The 22,501-nt window shown below is 39.4% G+C and overlaps 1 protein-coding gene across 2 annotated transcripts in view; it reads right to left on the reverse strand.

Moving 5' to 3' along the window:
* LOC122816484 overlaps nt 1-22,501 on the reverse strand; it is a 546,741-nt gene that overhangs the window by 222,257 nt on the left and 301,983 nt on the right. For both annotated transcript variants that reach the window (XM_044089308.1, XM_044089309.1), the window contains exon 7: nt 101-152. In XM_044089308.1, coding sequence (XP_043945243.1) covers nt 101-152 — 52 coding nt within the window. The remainder of the gene's footprint in view (nt 1-100; nt 153-22,501) is intronic.

Here is a 22,501-nt window from a genome sequence, read left to right on the forward strand (position 1 = left end):
ACAGGAACCATTTTTGTCTATCTGGCTTCATCCAGTTAAATGTTAAAAACTAAAACAGAATACAGAGCAACAATGCAAACACTTGCAATTACTTCTTTACCTTTTTCAGAAGTAACACATAAATCACTTTTTATGCGAGCCCTCGGCAGAATCTGTAAGGCAAGAACTAGTACTTAATATTTAATCATTTTATAGAATTTTAATAATCTATCAGATGCAAATACTGATACATAATGTACAAAAACATTCATGTACTTCATAATGAGAGATAAGTCTACATATTGCAGTTAGTGTGTATTCAGATTAATGCATATTAATTCATATCTAGATTTCATCAGTTTAGATTAACTCCTTCCTCCCTTCTGGACCTCTGTCTGATGAAAGCCTTGCTTCTAAGCAAAGCTGTACAGATTTCTGACACACTCTATTTCTGAAATTATTTCCTGGATTGCACCCTCGGTTACATGTAGCTGCTCCCATTTTCTGCATGTAAGTAATATTAGCATAGAAGCTAACACTCAGCAGACCCACTTTGGGAGCCCATGTGCATGTCTGTAGCAAGTATCAATCTTCTTCTTTCGGCTTTTTCCCATTTAGGGGTCGCCACAGCAGATCATCTGTCCGCTCATGATTGGCAGTGGAGTTTTATTGTGTCAAGTTGCCAGCCCGGTGCCCAACCTTCCACAGAAGGCACACACACACACACACACACACACACACACACACACACACACACACACACACACACACACACACACACACACACACACACACACACACACTCACACCTAGGGTCAATTTAGTGTCCAATCCACCTACTGCATGTCTTTCAGATGTGGGAGGAAACTGGAGCACCCGGAGGAAACCCACCAGCATTGAGACACACACACATACGAAAATCCAGACTCACAAGCCCTTACCTAACTTCCTCTAGTGCACACAAACACTTATTCATTCATTCATTTATGCCCCTACAAACATGCGCACATGCGTGCGCGCACACACACACACACACACACACACACACACACACACACACACACACACACACACACACACACACACACATCCCTCAACTGCATAGCTTCCTTGAATTTACATGTACTGTGAGTACTTCCATAAAGTGAATAGTTATTCTCTTTTTCCTCCTTTTGATCAGATCATCAAATTAGGATCTTGGGAAACAAATGATTAATTAACATTAGCCACTCCCCAAACTGCTGCACTAGCATGCAGCTTTACCTGCAAGACAGGTCTGTGTACTAAGGCTTCTGTAAGAAGAAACCTCACCTGCAGAAACAAATGAGAATCAGTACTGTTTAGCATGATGTGGAAACTTTCCAAGGTAAGGCTTAGGCATCATTTTAAGCTTTTGTGAATCGCAGGGTATAGCTGTAAAACTGTTTACATATTCTCACAAATCTTCAAAGAATGTTACTGAGATAAATAACTGAAAAATGTCCCTATATTCTGCTTTTAACTTTAAAGGAAAGGACCAGCTGCAGCTTCAATTTTAATAATAAAAATCAATTTTAATGTAATTATAATGCCACAAAACATAATGTGTTAAAATCTCACTTTTATACGGAAATACATTTTCTTTAAATCCTAATATCATAACAGTACATCATGTCTGTGTGTTCATATGTAACCTACATGCTAATGTGAGCAGAACTGATAGACACGTCTTTGAATTAATGTCAGTTTCCAGGATTTAGAAACATTTTTCACATGACATTAAGGCCAACTGTAGAAATAGCAATAAAAACGACCAGGAATCAGACCAAACTCTTATTTATTACAATGGTTAAGTGCTTTTCGTTTGTACATTGACAAACTTCATCAGAACAACCATTCAGTTGTTAAAAATCCTTTAAGCAACCATACAAAAGGAAGTGATGTCATTAATTAGGAATTCAAAACTTCATATTACTTTATAAAGTTCCAAAGCTTCCTTTTGAATTGTCACTACTACTCATTGTTAAAAATTGAGATAATACTACTACAAGTTAATATACATTAAAATCATCGAGCCTGCCTACAGAAACACCTTAAAAAAAATAATAATAATAGCAATGAAAACACATGTAATTAAATATTTAAGGACTGCAAAATCATGTACACAAGAATACATGCACTAACAATGTGTATGTACATGCAAACTATAATAACATTTTGTAATCTAAGTAGAGCTTTTAGCCTCAGTATTCTATTAATTGCACAATAATCATTAAGCCCAGGCCACACATAGGAATACAAAGATAGCAGCCACATTAACTCAGCCCTTTCCAAGTGTAGCATCCATAGGCCCCCTCTAAGCTCCTCATTTACTTGCTGAATACCACAAAAATTGAAACTATATCATTCATACATATGCACGTGCTTAGCCAAAGCATTAGTTAAATTTAACTTCCTAATAGCATATAAATGCTTGTATACTCTTCCTTCAATGCTCTAAGTCATTTTTCCTATGTAATAAGCAGGGCATTGGTTACACCTAGCTACATAAACAACTGCTCTTGAATTACAGTTCAGCTTGCAGCCTATTTTATACTTTCTGCCATTAATTTCAACTACCTGTCCTTGATACATGAATTTACAAAAATTGCACAATACCGCACTTTTTCATTCCTTGTCCTTGTATTATAGGTTTCCTGATGCAAGATAAGTTTAAAATGACCATTCTTTCTCTTATGTTCAACCTCAGTAAAAAGCTCTTGCAGCATCTGTTTTGGGTACCCCCTACTCATAAACATTCCCATTAAGTTCCTACACTCTTTAACAAGGTCAACATCATTGCTCACCATCCTAGCGACTCAGACAAATTGCCTTTTAACAACTGTTTTTTTGTTGGACATAGGGTGGGAGCTTGTGAAGTGTAAAAAGGAATTAGAGCAGGTAGGTTTCCTGTGTATTTTAGGATTAAATTTGCCATTTTCCCTATCCTTACTGAGACTGACATCCAGATAATTAGTTTCTTGCTCTCCAGTCATATGGGTAAATTGCAAAGAATGTGCAGTGCTAGTAATATAAGACAGGAATTATTCTGCCCTTTTCTGACTACCATTCCACAATATAAATAAGTCATCCAAATAACACAGATATAACACAATACTATTAGCATATACACTATCTAAAACATGCTGCTTTTCCCAACCTACCATTACCAAGTTGGCAAATATAGTGCCACAGGGTGAACCTACTGCCATGCCCACTTTTTGAAGATAGTAGGCACCATTAAACATCATAAAATTGTTTTTGAGAATTATATCGAATAGGTCAACATATAAGTTGATCTCTCCTTGAGGCAACCCCTGCCCAAACAAGAACTGCTAAATTTCCCGAACACCTTCCTCTTGAGGAATAACCGAGAAGAGGTCCTTGACATCAACTGTCAAGAATAAGAACTCTTCTTGGTATTGTATCATATTAATCAAACTAAGAAAGTGCCAAGAGTCCTTAACTATATGTGCCTGACCCTCCAAAAACTTCTTAAGCCTACTATCCAAAAACCTCTCACAAGCATACATTATCAAGTTAAGACCATCAACTATTGGTCATAAGGGCAGATTGCTCACATCTTTATGTATTTTGGGAACACCAAAAATAGTTGGAATTATAGGTGAGATCATGTTTAAATAGTTTATATATATATATATATATATATATATATATATATATATATATATACTTATTCTTCCTTCCAAAAATAGATCATTAAGCATCACATTGATCCTCCTATAGGCCAAGTTCAGCTCATACCCACTGACCTTCTGATATGTATCAGTACTAAGGATTTGCAACATTCTATTATTATAGTCATAAATGTCCATTATGACCAACCTACCCCCTTTATCTAGTTTTATCACCTGAATCAGCAGCTGCATTAGATGTGCAAGTATGTTCTTTTCATCCTTAGATAAATTGTCTTGAATTCCTTTTTTCCTAGCTAACAAGTGTCTTAGGTCTAACTCGCATATCCTTTCAAACAAAGCTAGCTTTGGATGCAAGGGGAGGTTGTGATGACATTAAGTAATTTTGAGTAGAGCAGCCATACACAGAGTGGGAGTGATTCAGAGATACACTGAGAGCAACTATAAAAGCCAGAGAAATTCTGCAGCTTACGTGGTGTGCAAATAATGGAATAATAAAATGGTAAAGAAAAGCATTATTCAAATCAAGGAACTCATGAATATAAATGAGGACAACATGAAAGAGCTATTCAGAGATGTGTGTCTGTACATATTTATCCATTTATATATATATATATATATATATATATATATATATATATATAATACACACACATATATATATATATATATATATATATATATACATGGGTCTACTTTGACCCTCCGAATTTACATTACTCCGAAAGGCAATTCCATGACTCCATTTTTGCAAAAGTGCATTTATCCAAAGATGCACTTTTGCAAAAAACCTGTTTATCAAACAGCAAGCAAGCTTGTTGTTGTAGATCAGAGCACAGTGAGGATAAGGGAATATTCCCTTTTTCCCCACTGTAGTTCAATCTCGAAGTTAGAATATATAAGTAGCAGGGGGGTGCAGGGGGGCTTGCCCCACTGCATAAATGTGTTTAGTATATTTTTTTTATTTTGCTGTTCAGTGAACAGGTTTTTCATGAAAGTGCATTTTCGGATAAATGCACTTTAGTGAAAACAGACTTGTGGAATTGCCTTTCGGAGAAATGTAAATTCAGTGATAAATATATATATATATATATATATATATATATATATATATACACAAGTTGTACTTATTGCCATTGGGGTCTACTTCTAAAACCCGACTCCAAAAAGATCAACTGTCATAATCCCGAGACCACAATCACGAAACTGCGGAACCTCGAACATCAGGTGTGTACTAGGGCAAGTAATCCAACATGCCACTTTCACCACTGTAGTGCAATCCTGGACTTGGTTTATTTAGTTAGGGGGGTCGTGGGGGACATAGCCACCCACCTAGATGGGTTTTACTTATCTCTGCATAAGTTTTATTTGCATTTGGCCAAGTGTTTGCTTACCCTGGTAAACACCCGACATTCGCGGTTCCACGGTTTCATAATTGTGGTTTCAACAGTCGATCTTCTGGGAGTCAAGTTTTAGAAGTAGACCCTGCCATTGTCACAATCTTGCTCTTTTTCTCCCATAATTGAATCATGTCACCTTAAAATATTATGCCCTACATGCGACAGAAATTGTGGACATCTACCATGAGGAAAGAGGCACCATACATGAGCTGATCAGGATGTGTCACCTCATATGCAGGCCTGTGAGATGTGTGGAGTACATAATCTTGTGGATACCAAGGTATAAGTGGCTTTGAGAATACTAGCTACAGGGACCTTTCAGCAACCAAGAGAGAAAAATATTGATGTATCCCAGCCATCCAAGTCAAGGATACTCCACTGGTTTCTCGATGCAGTGATGAAGTCTCACGCTCCCAGTAAGTCAGAGAAATGGGATATAGCCTAAATGGCCTAGATGGTGTTGGATCTTTCCTCTGTTGAACATGTAAAACATATGAATCCCTGCATGCTGTAGCCTGGCACTGAAGTACTGATGGAGTAGCCACAGGCCACATAGGCAGTGCCCATGACCCCAACATCTGGCACAAGTGCAACCTATACCAGCAGTTTGTATGAGGTGATTTTACCCAGAGACATCTTATTAACAATAATAGAGATGCTCTGGAGCCTGGGTTAATGACAACTATCAGAAATCCCCAGACCATGGCAGAGAATGTCTACAACTATATCCTTTCAAAGACCCATGTCATTGTTGAATACGTGTTGGGCCTGCTAAAGGCTTGTTTCCACTGTCTGGATGTACCTGCTGCAGTATGGCCCTGCTACATAGCATAAGACCTTTTCAGTCTGTGCAGTATTACGTGACATCATTACGGACTCAGTCTTTTTCTTTATAATATCTCTCAGATGCTCCTGTAGTCTAATTTTAAAAGCTCTCTAGCTTTACCCCACATAAAAAAGACCACAGGAGCATCTCAAAGCATGAATAGTGCCCTCATTATTGCAATTAAAAATACCCCGGGTGTATTCACAGTATTATTAATTCTGTTAAAAGAAATATGTTTACAACCTGAGCAATTACCACATGGAAACGTACCATCATTCTGAACTTCAGACCCTAACCTCACATCAGGTATAGAATACTAGCTGTGTACAATCATGTCCTTTATGCTGCAACTCCTCTTATGGAAAAATATGGTTTAGTAGGTAAAAACTTAACCAAATATTTATTTTTTAACAAAAAAAACAATAAAACTTAAATAATATCAAAAACCCTTTCAGTAAAAATATTATATACAGTAACAATATAAATCCTGTTTATAGAATCCAGTCGCTTATAAACTGATTACTTTCATAATATTGAGTAGTCCTATTATATTGGCCACCCAATATTAACCTTATCATGGCATCCCTAATAACTTGTAAATCATAACCTTTTTGTTTGAACAAGGTACAAGTTAATATAATGTATTGCTTGGGTAATATTTTAATTGTATAATTTTTTTAATTGCTTGAATTATTTAATTGGTGTGAGTATTTAAGTAGGACATTTGTCTTGTGTTTCTGAAGTCTTGAAAGGCTGTTGGCTGAGGCACTAGAGCATGTTTTATGTGAACTTTAAGAAAAGTGGATGTTTTTCTGGGCTTTGTCATTTATGTATTTACATGACATCATTATCTGCAGCCAGTTACAGCAGGACAGCCACATTCAAGAGAAGGAGGAAGGTGCAGATTCAGCCGTGAAGGATGTGGTTGTAGAGGAGCTGGCTGCATGGGATAGCTATGCCAAACAAAGGCAGACACAGTGTGCCATGGCAGTGGCTAAGAGGCAGAGGACAGTTTATAAATATGTGCCAGAATAAATCATTATATAGAAAATAAAAACTGATCCACAAAAAACTTCTCATAGGCTACCCAAGAAATAAAATACAAAGGGCAGGGAAGAGTTATGTGCACAGGTGGGAAGACAACAGAGGCAAGTGTCATCAATGGGCAATAGTGTATATTTTTATTAACATTATTTTGTGTTCTGCATGTTATATATCTGCGGGGTGAGTGAGGAGACTAAGGTAAACTACAAAGATGGGGGTGTTGTTACCACTAGTGTGTGTGTGTGTGTGTGTGTGTGTGTGTGTGTGTGTGTGTGTGTGTGTGTGTGTGTGTGTGTGTGTGTGTGTGTGTGTATTTGTAGGCACTGTGGAAGCCTGACTGAGTGATTGTTGGAACACAGACTCAGCAGATATTACAGCACTCTTGCAGGAACTGGTAGGTCCAGGAAACACAGGAAGCATGTGCTTAGTTGTGCCAGTCCTCATCCGCAGATGCTCTCTTTCTTTCTCAGGAGGGTCACAGGCACAATCCTTGCCATGCAAAGATGATGGAGTGCTCAGTGAATGTGAGCTGTGGTCCATGTCCTGGGCTGACTCAGCATAAATGCCTCAGCTGCATAGATGACCATCTCACAATGTACTTCCCTTAACACTGAATAGTGGAGTAGTGGGGTTGTACTATATATGCCTGATTGTGGCCTCCCCCTTCCACTGTGGCCTTCATCATCTAAGAAGGAGATGGACTAGCCATGGGAAGTGCATCAGCCATGATATCTGACTGCAGAGGGACACCTACTTTGTGCAAACTCCATGTGTCACATGTCAGTGATGTTGCACATATGACCCATGCACTTCCAGAGGACATCAAATAGACCTTTTGCTATCCTTACCAGTTCAGCAAGGATTGTGGTGGTGTGAGCTTGTCCTTGTATTAGGTCTCTGCACATACATTTGTTTGCAGCCATTGACACACCTAGCTTGGGAGATGAATGGAACACACGGTGTGCACAATCACCAGCACAACATTCAACATGTCTTCTACTTGCTCAATGGATCCTGCAGCAATAAAGGGAGAGTGTACCACAGGTGAAGGTGTCCCTTCTTGAGTAGATCTATCTACTGCTTTCTGGCCTTGTGTGTTTTCCAGTGTTTGTGGGATGGGCTCCACAGGTATGCGATGGGGATGTGTACATCACATTGCCTATGTCTAACAATGACATGGTGCCCCCCTGACAATGCCAGGATTTGGCTGCCATCATTATCATCAGAACCTAACAGATTTGTAGAATAAAAAATCACCAGCATGTACCAAGAACCCAAACTGGAAGTCAGATAAAGAAAAACAGCTGGATAACCATGACTGTTGCAACAATTTTAATAAAACACACCATAAATGAATAAAAGACAGGCGCTTTTGCATGTGCTTCCTCAGGTCTTATATAAATATATGTACAAAGCTTGCACTTAAATACAATACAAAACCAATTTAGCAATTAAGGTAACTGAGAATAGTTAATTACTTAAAGAAATATGTACATTCAAAATCTCTTCAACCTACATGCTTTTAAAACAGGTTTTAAACTAACACTGCTATTAATCCCTGGTAGTCTGTGTGCTTGCAATCTTAAATCCATCGCAATTCCACTTGTTCTAAATTATTATTTATATCACCATCTCTACAGTTGCATGAACTAATTGTAAAACTTTAAAAGTAAAATGGTGATCAGGATACATAATTATATGTTTGGCCAAAGCATTCTTATCATTTTGTCTACGTATCTCATAATGCGTTCTTTTAATTTTTGAGTGATTTTGCCCACATAATAACAAGGACGTAAGGCAGATGTTGCTAAATAAATCAGGGTTGTACTGTTACAATCTGCATAAAACCTTGGTATAAAATTAAAAGAAGTGTTAGGACATACAAATTCCTGTTGTTTACTTATTACACAACAAAAACTACATTTTCTGCATGGCAATGTACCTGGATTGGGTACCACTGAACTAACTCTCTTATTGTCTTGACACAACTTCTTCAAGTTAATATTATTTCTATAAACAAATTGTGGTGTTTCACCCACAGTCCTGGCTGTGTTATTGTCTGTAGTCAACGACGGCCAATGTTTACGAACGATTCTTCTTATAACACTATTGCTACTAGTAAAATTAGTTACAAAGGAGCAAGAGTGTTTCTTACTGGACAGGTTATCAATACCACTAATAATGTCACCATCCTGTGTGTTATAAAGGATATTCCGTTGCACCTCCTGTACTAATTGCTTCTCATATCCTCTATCCATAAAATGCTGTTCCATTTGTTCCATCTCAGTGTCAAATGTATTACTACCTTCACATACCCTCTTAACCCTTAACAGTTGATTTTTCACAATGTTGGGGAAAATGGAAAAGAGGGTGCATACTATCATAACATAATAACCCATTATGCCAACAAGGTTTCCTATAGAGGGTAGTAGATGTATTTCCCCCTTCTTCTCTACAAAGATACACTTCTAGAGAATCAATGTGTTGGTAAGAACTAGTTATGGTAAACTTCAAAAAACTCATAGTGGATTCCATCAAAATAATAAATTCAGTAAGTGAATTTTCATCTCCATCCCAAAACATAAAGACATCATCCACAAAATGTCTATATAACTTAATTTTCTATCTAGATGTTGAAACAAATATTTAGATTCCCAAAAATCCATAACAAGATTTGCGTAAGAGTTTGCACATGGAGTGCCTATAGCGACACCCCATTTTTGCAAATATAACTGCTCTTCAAACATGATCACATTAGTACTCAGGATAAAATCTAAGAACATACATATAATATCAATATCAAGACCAGTGAATGTGTCAGTGGTGAGCAAAATCTCCCTGATAGCCTCTGTACCATATTCATTTGGTATACAGATGAATAAATTCCTGACATCCATAGTCACCATCAAATAACCAGAGGCATCTATATCATGAGTGAATTCCTTCAAATCATGTAAAAAATGTATTGTATCTTTCAATATGTTGACAATATTAAGTATTACCTCCTTCAGTTTGTTTTCAACATAAATAGAAAGGGGCTCAGTCACCCAACCACCCCCTAAGACGATAGGTGTCAAAGGGCTGGGTTCACAGACTTATGTGTTTTTGGTAGGCCTTTAATAATTGGTATTACTGGATGTGTCACATATAAAAAATTATACAAACATTCATTAATATATCTACCTGCAAGTAATTCATCTAAGTAATCATGAATCCTGTTGTTAATCAACTCAATAATAGTCCTATTAACTTCAGAGTATGTCTCAGTATCACTAAGGAGCTCTTTCATAACTTTAACATAATCGCTCCTATTTAACAGAATGACAGCCCCTCCCTTATCAGCAGGCTTTATACAAATATCAGGATTGTGGGTTCAAATTTTCAAGTGCTTCCCTTTCAGCTCGTGTCAATTTATAAAAATCTTGATTAGATCTTGGTCGATTGAGGGTCTTAGATAATTCTTCCTCACAAATTTTAACAAAGTATTCAACATGTCTAGGCATAGGGTGTACAAACATACTTGGCCTACTATACCTCAAAGCCATATTATGCATTCCATTATCCTGAAACATTAATTTACAGGACAAATTATGAGCAAACATCCTAATGTCAGTACTAATGTCACTTAACTTGGCTGCTGCCGCTGGAACATACAGTAGACCTCTGTCAAGTACCCTTCGTTCTGTAGATTTCAACATATAGTCAGATAGATTCACTACAAGTGTTTGTACCTCCGAATCCTTCTGTTGTCCACATATCCTCGGTCTCCCAAGAACTTCTGTTTCTGTCATCCTCAACTCATCAACCAAGTAAAACCTAGTCCTTGCTGCTGTATTGGGACCGGTAAAAAATGTTCCATAGTAGTAGGATTCATTACCTTAGGTTTGGCTCCAGCTTAAGTGTAAGTCAGAGCTTGTTGGTTGGGAGGAGGAGTCATGGCCACAGAATCACTATCCATTGACAAAACTGGAGTGGGTGTCAGCTTATCACTTTGCGTTACGTTGCTGCCGATAGAAACCAATAAGGGAGGGTTGTCTGTGGCAACTCTGATTGTTTCAATAGTGTCATTGGTTTCTATTTCATTCCTATTACTCTCAAGAGGAGTTTTATTATCAAACATAGGCCACACAAAAACATTACCCATGCGAAAATCATTATAATCACATTGCAATTTTTTTTTCTGCTTAGTCTGTTGTAGCTTTGTTTCATAAAGTAAAGCATTAGAGCACATTGTTGGCAATTTGAGTCTGATATAGAGCTTCTTTATAATGGATGGTTAGTTCAGAGTCCATACACTCAGTCTTGAGGAAAAGTTCTTCCTCAATAGATTTAAAATAATCCAACATTAGGTTAACATACTTGAAGCCAAAATCCAGATTCAATTGTTGCCATTGTCGAAGCAATTCAGGATATGCTTTGCCGCAAGTTGGCATTCACAACAATACTCTCATACCCCTGGGGATGATATGAAAATGAAGGCATGCTTCCAGATGCAAGAGTTGCCAAACAAAGCATTTCAGCTTATAAAGATCATCCTCCAACGCCTTCAGAGATTTATTAAATCCTTCAAGCTCACCAACATTAATGGTAGATGTAGTAGACATACTATTGCCAAAAGTAAGAGATAAAAAAGGATTCTCTTGTCTCTGAAACACCTCATTACTTATCTTCTTTAGCATTTCTTCACTTGATATAAAGTACAGCTTTCAGCCATGTGTACACGTTGATAAAAGAAGAAAATAGTAGAATAAAAAATCACCAGTGTGCACCAAGAATCCAAACTGGAAGTCCAAGTACTAATCAGATAAAAAAACAGCTGGATAACCATGACTGCTATAACAGTTTTAATAAAACACACCATAAATTAATAAAAGACAAGCACTTTTGCATGTGCTTCCTCAGGTCTTATACAAATATATGTACAAAGCTTGCACTTAAATACAATACAAACCAATTTAGCAATGAAGGTAATTAAGAATAGTTAATTACTTAAAGGAATATATACATTCAAAATCTCTTCAACCTACATGCTTTTAACTAACACTGCTATTAATCCCTGGTTGTCCTTGTGCTTGCAATCTTAAAATCCATCGCAATTCCACTTGTTCTAAATTATTTATGTCACCACCTCTACAGTTAATATGAACTAATTGTAACACTTTAAAAGTAAAATGGTGATCAGGATACATAATTATATGTTTGGCCAAAACATTCTTATCATTTTTTCTACGTATCTCATAAAGATGTTTACTAATGCGTTCTTTTAATTTTTGTGTGGTTTTGCCCACATAATAACAAGGACATAAGGCACATGTTGCTAAATAAATCAGGTTTGTACTGTTAACAATCTGCATAAAACCTTGGTATTATTGGAAAGCACTTGTCTTTTATTAACTTATGGTGTGTTTTATTAAAATTGTAACTAACAGATTTGTGACATCTGGCAGTTGCATATGCATGGTGGAGGATCCTGATAACATTGTACCTGCAAAAACACCAATTAAATCGTCCATACTATGATCATTCACCAATAACTGAATCCCAGTGAATGTATAAATGCTACCTAATACAGTGGTATGGTAAATTAATAGGTAACATAGATTGTTCTGGTGATCACTTCACCTACAGTCCTGGTGTTCCTGTGAAAAGAAGTGGTTATGCATGTAAAATGTAGTTAACCAGATATTTATCTGCTATGACAGATACTTGTCCACATCAAGACATATTCAACTGGGGGCCTCTCCAAGAGATATTTTGGATAGTCAGCTGATTTTCATACCAAGATCCAGGACCCAGGTCTACATGAAGGCCTTATATATTGCACTGTAGTGGTATGTCATTGGCCCATGATAGTGCAATTCAGCTGTTTTGGCCACAATTGGCAATTCTAATCCACAGATTGATGCAGAGGCAATTACCTGTTAATGAGCAGTACCTTAAAAAGGCAAGCAGCTGGTTATGGGGAACAAATCTGTATGAGACTTACCTCACACAGAGACAGTCTTTGCAAAACAGTACTGGGAGCAAAGTTTAGCAAAGGAGTACTGCACTCCACCAAGTATGTAAATGATTTCTGCATATAACAGGATGCATATGGGAGGATGGAGGTATGTGGAATAGAGATCACAACAGTAAGCCTGTCTTAGATCTATGGTAATGACATGTCATTGATACTCTGCTGTCCTACACCTACAGGTATGCCTCACAACTACAACTGTCCCTGATTTTCAGTCATATCATACCTCTGTCCCTTTCAGTCCATCCTACAACAGTTGACTGTTGTAGGAAAGCTGGTGGATAACACATAATACATAGCAACAATAAGTAAGGGTGTACAGTCCTGTAATGTCAAATGATGGACTGTAAATCACCTCCTCTCATTCAGTCACTGTCTCACATAAATAGTTCTAACGTATTAAAGTGTCCCTGAATGTCCCTGACATACTCTGGCTGCATCCCTATTGCTGTTGACATTTGTCCCTGTTTGGTTGACAGCTATGCCTAACATACTTGTCAACCTCTTACAGCAACAAATCAGGACAATGTCATAATTAATGGGGGGACAAATGCCCAAAATCAGCAACAGTGTTTAAATATTGCTTGTACAAAGTAAGAACATGAATAGAATAACAGATATTACAGTAGCATAACAGTGTTCTGAAGGGTATGACGTCTGAAACTCAGATATCTATCTTTATTTTCTGCCATCAACCATCAATGATTGGCCAACCATTTGTCAGACATCCACAGGTTTGTGTGAAAATGACCAAAACCATGAGGCAAACATCTTGATATTCTGCAAACATCTGCATAGTTGAGAGGTATGATGCCTACAGGGAACATATACTACAGTAGGTTTGCATTGCTCACTGTCATTGTGGCACACTGGTGCTGCTGGACTGTCCCCATATAGTTGTAATAGCACACTGCTATTTGTCTGGCAGTGGCCGTATGACATATTAGTGGGAGTTTGCCCATAGGGGACACACCACAGTAGACTGCAGTGCTTAGTGTAGGAACATACAGCAAAATCTGTCACAGCACACAGGGACATACCCCAGTATTTCTTCTATCTTGGTGGTATCCACACACATAGTGTGTTGCCAGACTATGCAGTATGACGTGTGAGGGAGCAGTGGATACAGCAGGCCATTATGGGCGTGCTGGACCTCTACATAGTGGATGTCCACATATCTGATCCTGTAATATGTTCCCCTCTTGTTGTCTTTCAGGAATCATGTACCACAGGAGACATGCTCCCTTCTCACATGTGGAAAATGACATAATATTGGATGGCCTGAGACAACACCATCAGATCATGTTGTCCAGGGGAGACATAACTGGGAACAGTGGGCAGCATTGTGGGCAGAACTTGGCCCACATCTGTGGTCCTGTACCTAGTAAGTGTGATACTACTGTTTTACAGATCATATATATCCTATGAAAGTTAAGGGCTGCCATACTGCCTATGTACAAATGTTGTGTTTAGCCAGATTTGACTATTTTTATGTTCCATTCTGGAACAGTAATTTACAATTCATAGACTGAGTAATCACAGGTGTGTATCTGAATGAGCATTAACACCTTTGCACTTAAAGTTATGAGTGAGTAAGCTGCCTGGTTTACAATAGGCAATTACTCCAAGATGCCTAGTCAAACACAAAAGGGAGATGGTACATACCTGAGGCAGTGTCACTAATACTAGTATATCATTCTCAAGACAGGTGTACTGGGTTTTATGTGTAGTTCTATCATATATGGTGTCATATTGCATACCTTATAGGCAGATTGTACTGGCAACTTTACCTGGATGTGGCTGAAGTGCATGCTATAAAGGCCTGGACTTGTCTGTGTATGTTGGTGTGAGGTTGTCTGTTGTTCATGGCAGCAGAGGTAAGGAGATGTGGGACTAGTAATGCAGTTGTGGAAACTCATCTGTATGAGTCTGTGTCGATTACCATACATAATAGTGCAGGTGGTAATGTACTGCTTTTATCTCATGTCTCACAGGTGAACAGGGGGTTGGAGTATGTCCCCTTCACAACCTGATGTCAGTGTCTCATCAAACTCTGATGATGATGGTGGCCAAAGAGAGGCACAGGTGGGGTTGTCTGGGGCTGAATCTGTCCCAGAGGTTGTCATCCCTCTTTTGTCCCCATTGTCACCACACACAGTCAGTATGCCCACACACACCCAGTCCCCAGAGGCCACAGATATTGGACAATCAGAGGGTGGCAACATTGAACAGGATAGTGTGGGTTATGGATGCAGCACAGTCTGACATCTGTGACTGCCTCCACCACATTGAGGACACCCTGGATCAGTTCACTAATGCAGTGGACAGACAGTGGGCTGAGACAGTGTCTGTCTTGGACCACACATTGTCTGTGCTGGAACATCTGGTTGGAGTTGGATGATGGACATGTGGCTGTAGGTCAGCAACACCATCTGCTGAGTGTTCACTTGGCCGTGCACAGTCACACTCCTGTAGTGGCAGTACCTCCAGCACTACAGAGGGAAGTGTGCTGTCCACAGCATGACTTGGCAGCCCATGGACACATGATCCTGAGCAGTCCTGTAGAGGGCACAGCCTCAGCAGACAGCAGTCACCATCAGAAACTAGCACAACATCTGACCTTGGGCATGATGGTGCCAGTGCTACTCCTGGCAGAGCCAGTTCCAGTGTTCATGGACAGAGATAGTGAACTGTCCATTCTACCATGTACGGTCCACAGCTGTTCAACTTACACACATGTAGAGCTAGCACTGGGCTTAAATGTGTACACACACACACACTCAAACACCACTGTCACATGCAGGTCACCAAAAGACACACACAGCATCTCTCCATGGCCCATATAACCCGCACCCCTTCCTGACTCACACACATGCTGTCAACTGTTTTCCACAGCCTAGGCCTCCAGCACCCCCACACCACATCCTGTACATGGGATGATACCTGTGCCACATCCCTGCAATCCATGACATCGATGCAGGGACATGCTATTATATGTCTGATGCACAGGGTATCTACATTCCTTGACATGTACTTGTGTAGTGCAGTACTGTACTGTATTGCCATGCCACATATTGTGGGCCACAGTAGGTACTTTATGCTGGCATGTGTCATGACTACACATCACACTTTGTGTTTCTTTGTTGCATGATGTTGAGCTGGCAGTAGTGTTACAGAATGACAGGTGTGTCATGGGCACAGGATGGCATGGTAGCAAAGCAGAAATATGACATCAACACGGTACGGCAGTATACGTGCATGGCTCCCTAGGTGCATATGTGTAGAACAGTCTATCAGGGACACTGGAGGCAGTCAGCATAATCATGCATTCATAATTTATGAGACAGTCTGCTACCCTTGATATGTGTCACCTGGGTTTTCTGAACCTACAAATCTACAAGGTGTGGTGTTGGAGTTGACACATGTACAACTATCCTGTCTCCAGGTCAGACAGGTGACAGACATCAGTTATGATTATGTAGAGAAGGGCAATTTAGGGCCAGCAGCTAGTTACAGGACCATAAAATGCATAACTATTGTACAGGGATAGCCTGTAAGGGCATGTCCATAGTGCTGCAAGGGTATATATTTATACACACACACACACACACACACACACACACACACACACACACACACACACACACACACACACACACACACACACAAACACACACAGTTGGCTGATATTTATTTATTTACTTATTTGACATTTGTTGACCGGGTTGGTCCATATGGGACGAGGCCCTTTTTCAGTGGAGACCCAGGGAGAAAATCTCCAGAATTACAAAATATATGCAAGTTACAAGAATAAAAACACTTGCTAATACAGAAAAAAAAACTAACAATGTAAAACAAGTATACAATGATAATAATGATTACAGATTATATACATTGTTGGCTAGCTCTATATATAAGGCAGGTAGTCCAGGAGAGACTGAATTTAAAGTAGAGAGAAAGGAAGCTAGTAAGGAGTGATTTGATAGCAGTGAAGGAGAGATAAGAGTGCAACTGTAGCTGTTGACCATTCTACTGGTGAGGAGATAGATATAGTAAAGGACAGATAGGGGTAGAAGTAGGGAAAGGGTTTAGTGGAGAAGAAGGGAGGGTGAGTTTGGAAGGAGGTAATGTTAGGTACTAGTAGGAGAAAGAGAAGTGAAAGATTGGGCTGGAGAGGTGGGTAAGTTGAGGGGCTGAGAACAGAGGCAGAGTTTATTTAAGCTAAGGTGATTACTCACAGGCTTTTTGAATAGAAGTTTGGATGTAGTGTTACGTATGTCTAGTGAGAGTTTATTCCAGTGTTTGGCGGGGTAATAGCTGTACAGGTTTTTGCCTATGTTGAGTTTGGGTTTAGTTATGGTGAGAAAGTGTTGGTCAGAGCTCCGGAGTGACCTAGTTGGGGTGTAGGATGAGATGATGGGTGATATTGTGGGGTAGAATGTGGGCTGGTATAGAATGGAATGGATTATTTGGAGCTGGGAGAGAGTAAGGTTGTGAGGGAGCTCTAACCATTTCAGTTTTTGTAGAGCAAGACAGTGGTGAGAGGAGTAGGGAAGTTCAGCGGCAAATTTTGCTACTTTGTTAAAGGTGGATTCAAGTTTGGCCGTAAGAGAGGTCTGCAGGTTGGTGAGAATCTGAGAGCCATAAAGAGGGGTTGGAAGAAGGTAGGCATGTGATAGAGCAATTTTTGCTTGAGGGGAGAGAAAGGTTTTGTTTCTGTAAAGAAGGCCGAGTTTTTGGTGGGTTTTCTTGATGTTGTTAAGCACATGCTGGTCAAATTTTAGCTGGTCGTCAATGATGACCCCAAGGAGTTTAGTAGTTTAGTGAGATTATCCCCCATAATGGGTGTGTTGTTGTGGGAGGAGATAGAGAAGTTTGGTTTCAGGTGGGTCATTGCTTTTGGAAGAAAGAGGAGGAGTTTGGTCTTTTTTGGGTCTAGGATTAGATGGTTTTGGTTGAGCCAGATCTCTGAGTTTTAGGCTAGAGTAAGGGAAGTGTGCCTGCAATAGTGATGACTGTGGAGATATCAGCATATTGCATTAGGGATGAGTGAGGAGTAGAGCTAGATAGCTGATTGGTGAAAATGTTGCAAAGCAATGGTCCAAGGATTGATCCTTGGGGAACTCCCATCAGTACTGGAAGTTGTGGGGAGATAGCTGAATCCCATTTGACGGACTGGGAGCGGTTACTAAAATAACTAGTGAACCAGGAGATAGTGGCAGGGGATAGGTTTAGGTGGGAGAGTTTCTCTAAGAGTAATGGGTGGTGGATAGTATCAAATGCTTTTGATAGGTCAAGAAAGAGACAAGATGCAAGTTTATTTTGTTCCCTAGCTTGAGAAATAATATTTATGAAAGAGATGAGAGCTGTAGAATACAGCTGTCTGTCTACAGGGTGACATTCCACAGGCTCAGGGATCTCTAGGTGAGTGGATTATATACTGTTGTGGCCTTGGTCTCTAGTTCCATTGGACAACTGTTGTGATGTGTAAGTGCAGATAATCCCAGCATTTCAAGGGTTTGTGAGGACATTCGTACATCCCCACACATTCATGATATATATATATATATATATATATATATATATATATATATATATATATATAAATATAAATGTGTATAACAGGGATGTCTCCTTAACTGTTGCTGTGTGTGTACGTTATGTAAATGTGTTATGTAGATATATGTGGAAAGTCTCTGTATCACTGTACTTTATATAGCTCTATATATATATATATATATATATATATATATATATATATATATATATATGTATATATATATATATATCCATATATATATATATATATATATATATATATATATATATATATATATATACAGATTCACTTTATAACCTTGAAATGCTGAAATATCGAATTTCAGTATCTCGAGACTATAAAACCGAATCCACAAAACACTGACAAACAAATACCGCGAAACCACATAACCGAAAACACCGCACACACTACACTAAACATACAACACAACACCCACATCACAACATAAAAAAAAAACACACATACACAACTCACACACACATAAGCAGGTGGGCAAGCCCCCCTGCACCCCCCACACCCCCCTACTTATATATACTAACTCCGAGATCACACAAACACAACACAAAAGCTCACTCACACACGCACATTCTCCAATCCCTCACACACACTCTAACTCCCACTCAAAACCCTTACAAAACACTCACTTACCTGACATAACACCTACATCCACACACGGCACCTCGCACAACCAAAACACAAACCCGGACATTACGTAGCGCAACTTCATAACCGCAAATTCGACATATATTCGACATATGTGAAATTCGCGATTATGAACGTTCGCTATTTCAAACATTCGACTTTATAGCTTTGAGATACTGAAATTCGACATTTCAGTATTTTGATGTTATAAAGTGAATCCATATACACATATATACATACACACACACACACACACACACACATATATATATATATATATATATATATATATATATATATATATATATATATATATATACAGTTGGTACCCTGGACAATCCCCAGGTGGCACCCCCTCAACCAGTCTTGAGGAGCAAAAAAGGCTACGTTACTAGAGAAATAGCTACTATGTTATTTATTCTCGTTATTTCTTCAGAAGCTATGGCAGCTCCTTGCTACAGTTGCTAAAACAGACAGTTTTTAAATCATTTAAGCAGCTATGATTTTTAACCACAGCTGCTTAAATGACTGGTTGTCACTCATGCTCAACATCACTAACTTACAAGGATCTATCAGGGCCTTTTCTACAGTGCCGAATTGCACCCCCTAACAGCCTGCACCCAGGACAGAGGTCCCCTCCATCCCACCTTAGTTGTGCATTTGGCCATAATTTTAAAGACACAGGGATGTCTACATAATTCTTGAAGCTGTCTCTCTCTCTTTCAGCAATGTTACCCTCTTTTATTGAGGTGGAGTCTGTTGTTACCACAAAACATCACCTTAATCAATTCCTCTCTGTAGTAGCCCCATACACTTGCTCTCTCCCTTCCATTTGGTGCAACCAAGCTTTGTAATCTCTGAATCAAAGTATTCTTGGTGTGGTGGTTGTAGACATACATAGAACCTTTGAGAAAGTCACCATGCACCCAGGTTCCTGACATGACTGGACAACCCTGTTTTCCATACCGGTTACCTCCTTCTGACTTCTTCTTCTTCTTTCGGCTTTTCCCAGTTAGGGGTCGCCTCAGCAGATCACCTGTCCGCTCATGATTGGCAGTGGAGTTTTACAGTGTTGAGTTGCCTGCCCGGCGCCCAACCTTCCACAGAAGGCGCACACAAACACACCTAGGGCCAATTTAGAGTGTCCAATCCACCTGCAGCATGTCTTTGGGATGTGGGAGGAAACCGGAGCACCCGGAGGAAACCCACACGACCACAGGGAAGACATGCAGACTCTGCACAGAAGGCACTGAATCGAACCGGAGAACCTCTTACTGTGAGGTGACAATCCTAACCACTGCACCACCATGGCCGCCCAGTTGCCTCCTTCTGACTAACAATGTTTATTTGATTTGTACTACTATACCTTATTTCTGTGGTTGTATTTTACATATCTATACTACATGATAACTAAATAATTAAGATCTAACTAGGAGTGTTTATGCCATTCTGTTTGTTCAGTTGTTTGGAGTTCTACTCTAAATTCCTACTTTTATTTACTCACTTTTTCACTTCACTGCAGTCTACCTGTTACGCAGTCATCCAGATGTATTTAAAAGAAGTGTAAGTCTGACAGAAGCACACCAACGTACTGATTTACTTGGAAAGACTAAAATAAACTTAGGAGAAGCAAAGAATTGCTTGTAGTCTGACTGGCCTTCATGTCTATGATGTCACTCACCTCTGGAACACTTGACTGGGAAGGGTTATCTAGCTTGCTTTCATCTACACGGAGCTCCCCGCTGGTTGCCTTCCTAGCTCTACTTTGACTATTAATGCACCCAGTGCAACAGCCTATATTCCCAGGCACAAAGTAAGTTAAGATTCTAGCCTAATTTTATTTCTCCTACAATACCCTCTCAAGCACTTGCAGGTATTTTTATCCTGGAACATAACCTCCACATGGACTCTGTTCTTGAACTAGTTGGTTTCACAGAGATGATTTTAGTTCATTAAAAAGCCCTGTGCGTGTGAGCCCCTGGCTTTCCCCACTTTTCTGCCACCCTGCTTTCAGCACTGTCTCCTTCCTCATACCTTTGCTTCTCCCTGTACAACTTCTTCTCAACACGCTGGTAAGCACAAGAGATCCTAACAAAATTACTCATATAGGTAACTTTACTCCTCCCTTTCAAAGTGACAAAACTACAACTAAATGTTATTTTTTCAGCTAACTGAATGAAAGTAAACAAGGAGTGTGTTTTTTACAAACAGCATAACAGAATGGTACAATTTACTACCCAAAGTTCTTACTACAGATCTCTTTCTAGGTGTCCAGAGCAAAAGTCACAAGCCGAGTACTTACAAAACTCTAATGATAGCTTCCTTAAAACAAGTATTTAACAAGCATGACACAAACTTTTAGTCAATGCTCTTTTCCACAGACTGAGAGAAGTCTGCATTTCTGCATTTGTTTTTGATTCGTGTGGTTACTGTTTCAGCATGAACGCAGGTCACTTCTGCTTCTCTTTACATTTTCACATGCCCTGCCCTGTCTTCTGTTGTCTGCTGGCCATCTGTACCTCTCAAACAAATATTTATTGTGGTCTAATCCTTGTTCTCTTCCTGCTGTCTCTTTTACCGCTTGTGTGTTCCTGTTCCCACATTTTAGTATGAATGTCCCTTTGTATTTGTAAGGCAGATGCACATGCTTGTGCTTAACTGCTTCGGCACAACATATTTTGTACGTCTGCAGCTTAATGACATTGGTGGTTTCCATTTAAGAACACATTAATGCTTAGTCAGATCAGTTGATTAACAAACGAAAAAAAAAAAAAAAAGAAAGAAATATAATTTTTAGACAGCAGCTCAAGAAACAAAGTTACAGATAGCAAAGCCACATGGAATAGAATGATGAAGACCCACAGGTTAGGTGCTGCAGAGACCTGGCAGGGGAAGATTACCCTGACTAGCCAATACCACCTCACTCATCCTGTGCGATGGGAGGCAGCTAGGCAAACCACATTAGCCATGTCTAGCAGTGAGGAAATCCATGCCAATGCAAGAAGTCTGGCAAGCTCACACTGCAGAAGTAGCACTTGCACAACTGACTTAGTGAAAGAACATGTGTAGGAATGTATCTCCCTCCTTGACCAGGCAGCTATCATTAGTCTACAGACCACTTATATGGAGAGGTTAGGTAGGGGCCTATTTGGGACCAGCATCTGGCCTCCTTCCTAATGCCCAATTCTCAACTTACATGGGAAATGTTTGGTTGACAGGGCTGTCCAGTCTGGGGAATGCCTGGTTCTTACCCTGGTGGAACAAACAAGCCAACAGTGCACATAAAGAGAAACTATTGAGGGTGTCCCAGCAAGAAAGCTTAGGTTAAAAACACTACAAAGAAAGGTGTCAAAGCATAAG

This window comes from Protopterus annectens, chromosome 12.part0, assembly GCF_019279795.1.
Source record: "Protopterus annectens isolate FY-2018-M chromosome 12.part0, PAN1.0, whole genome shotgun sequence".
Lineage (NCBI taxonomy): Eukaryota > Metazoa > Chordata > Ceratodontiformes > Protopteridae > Protopterus > Protopterus annectens.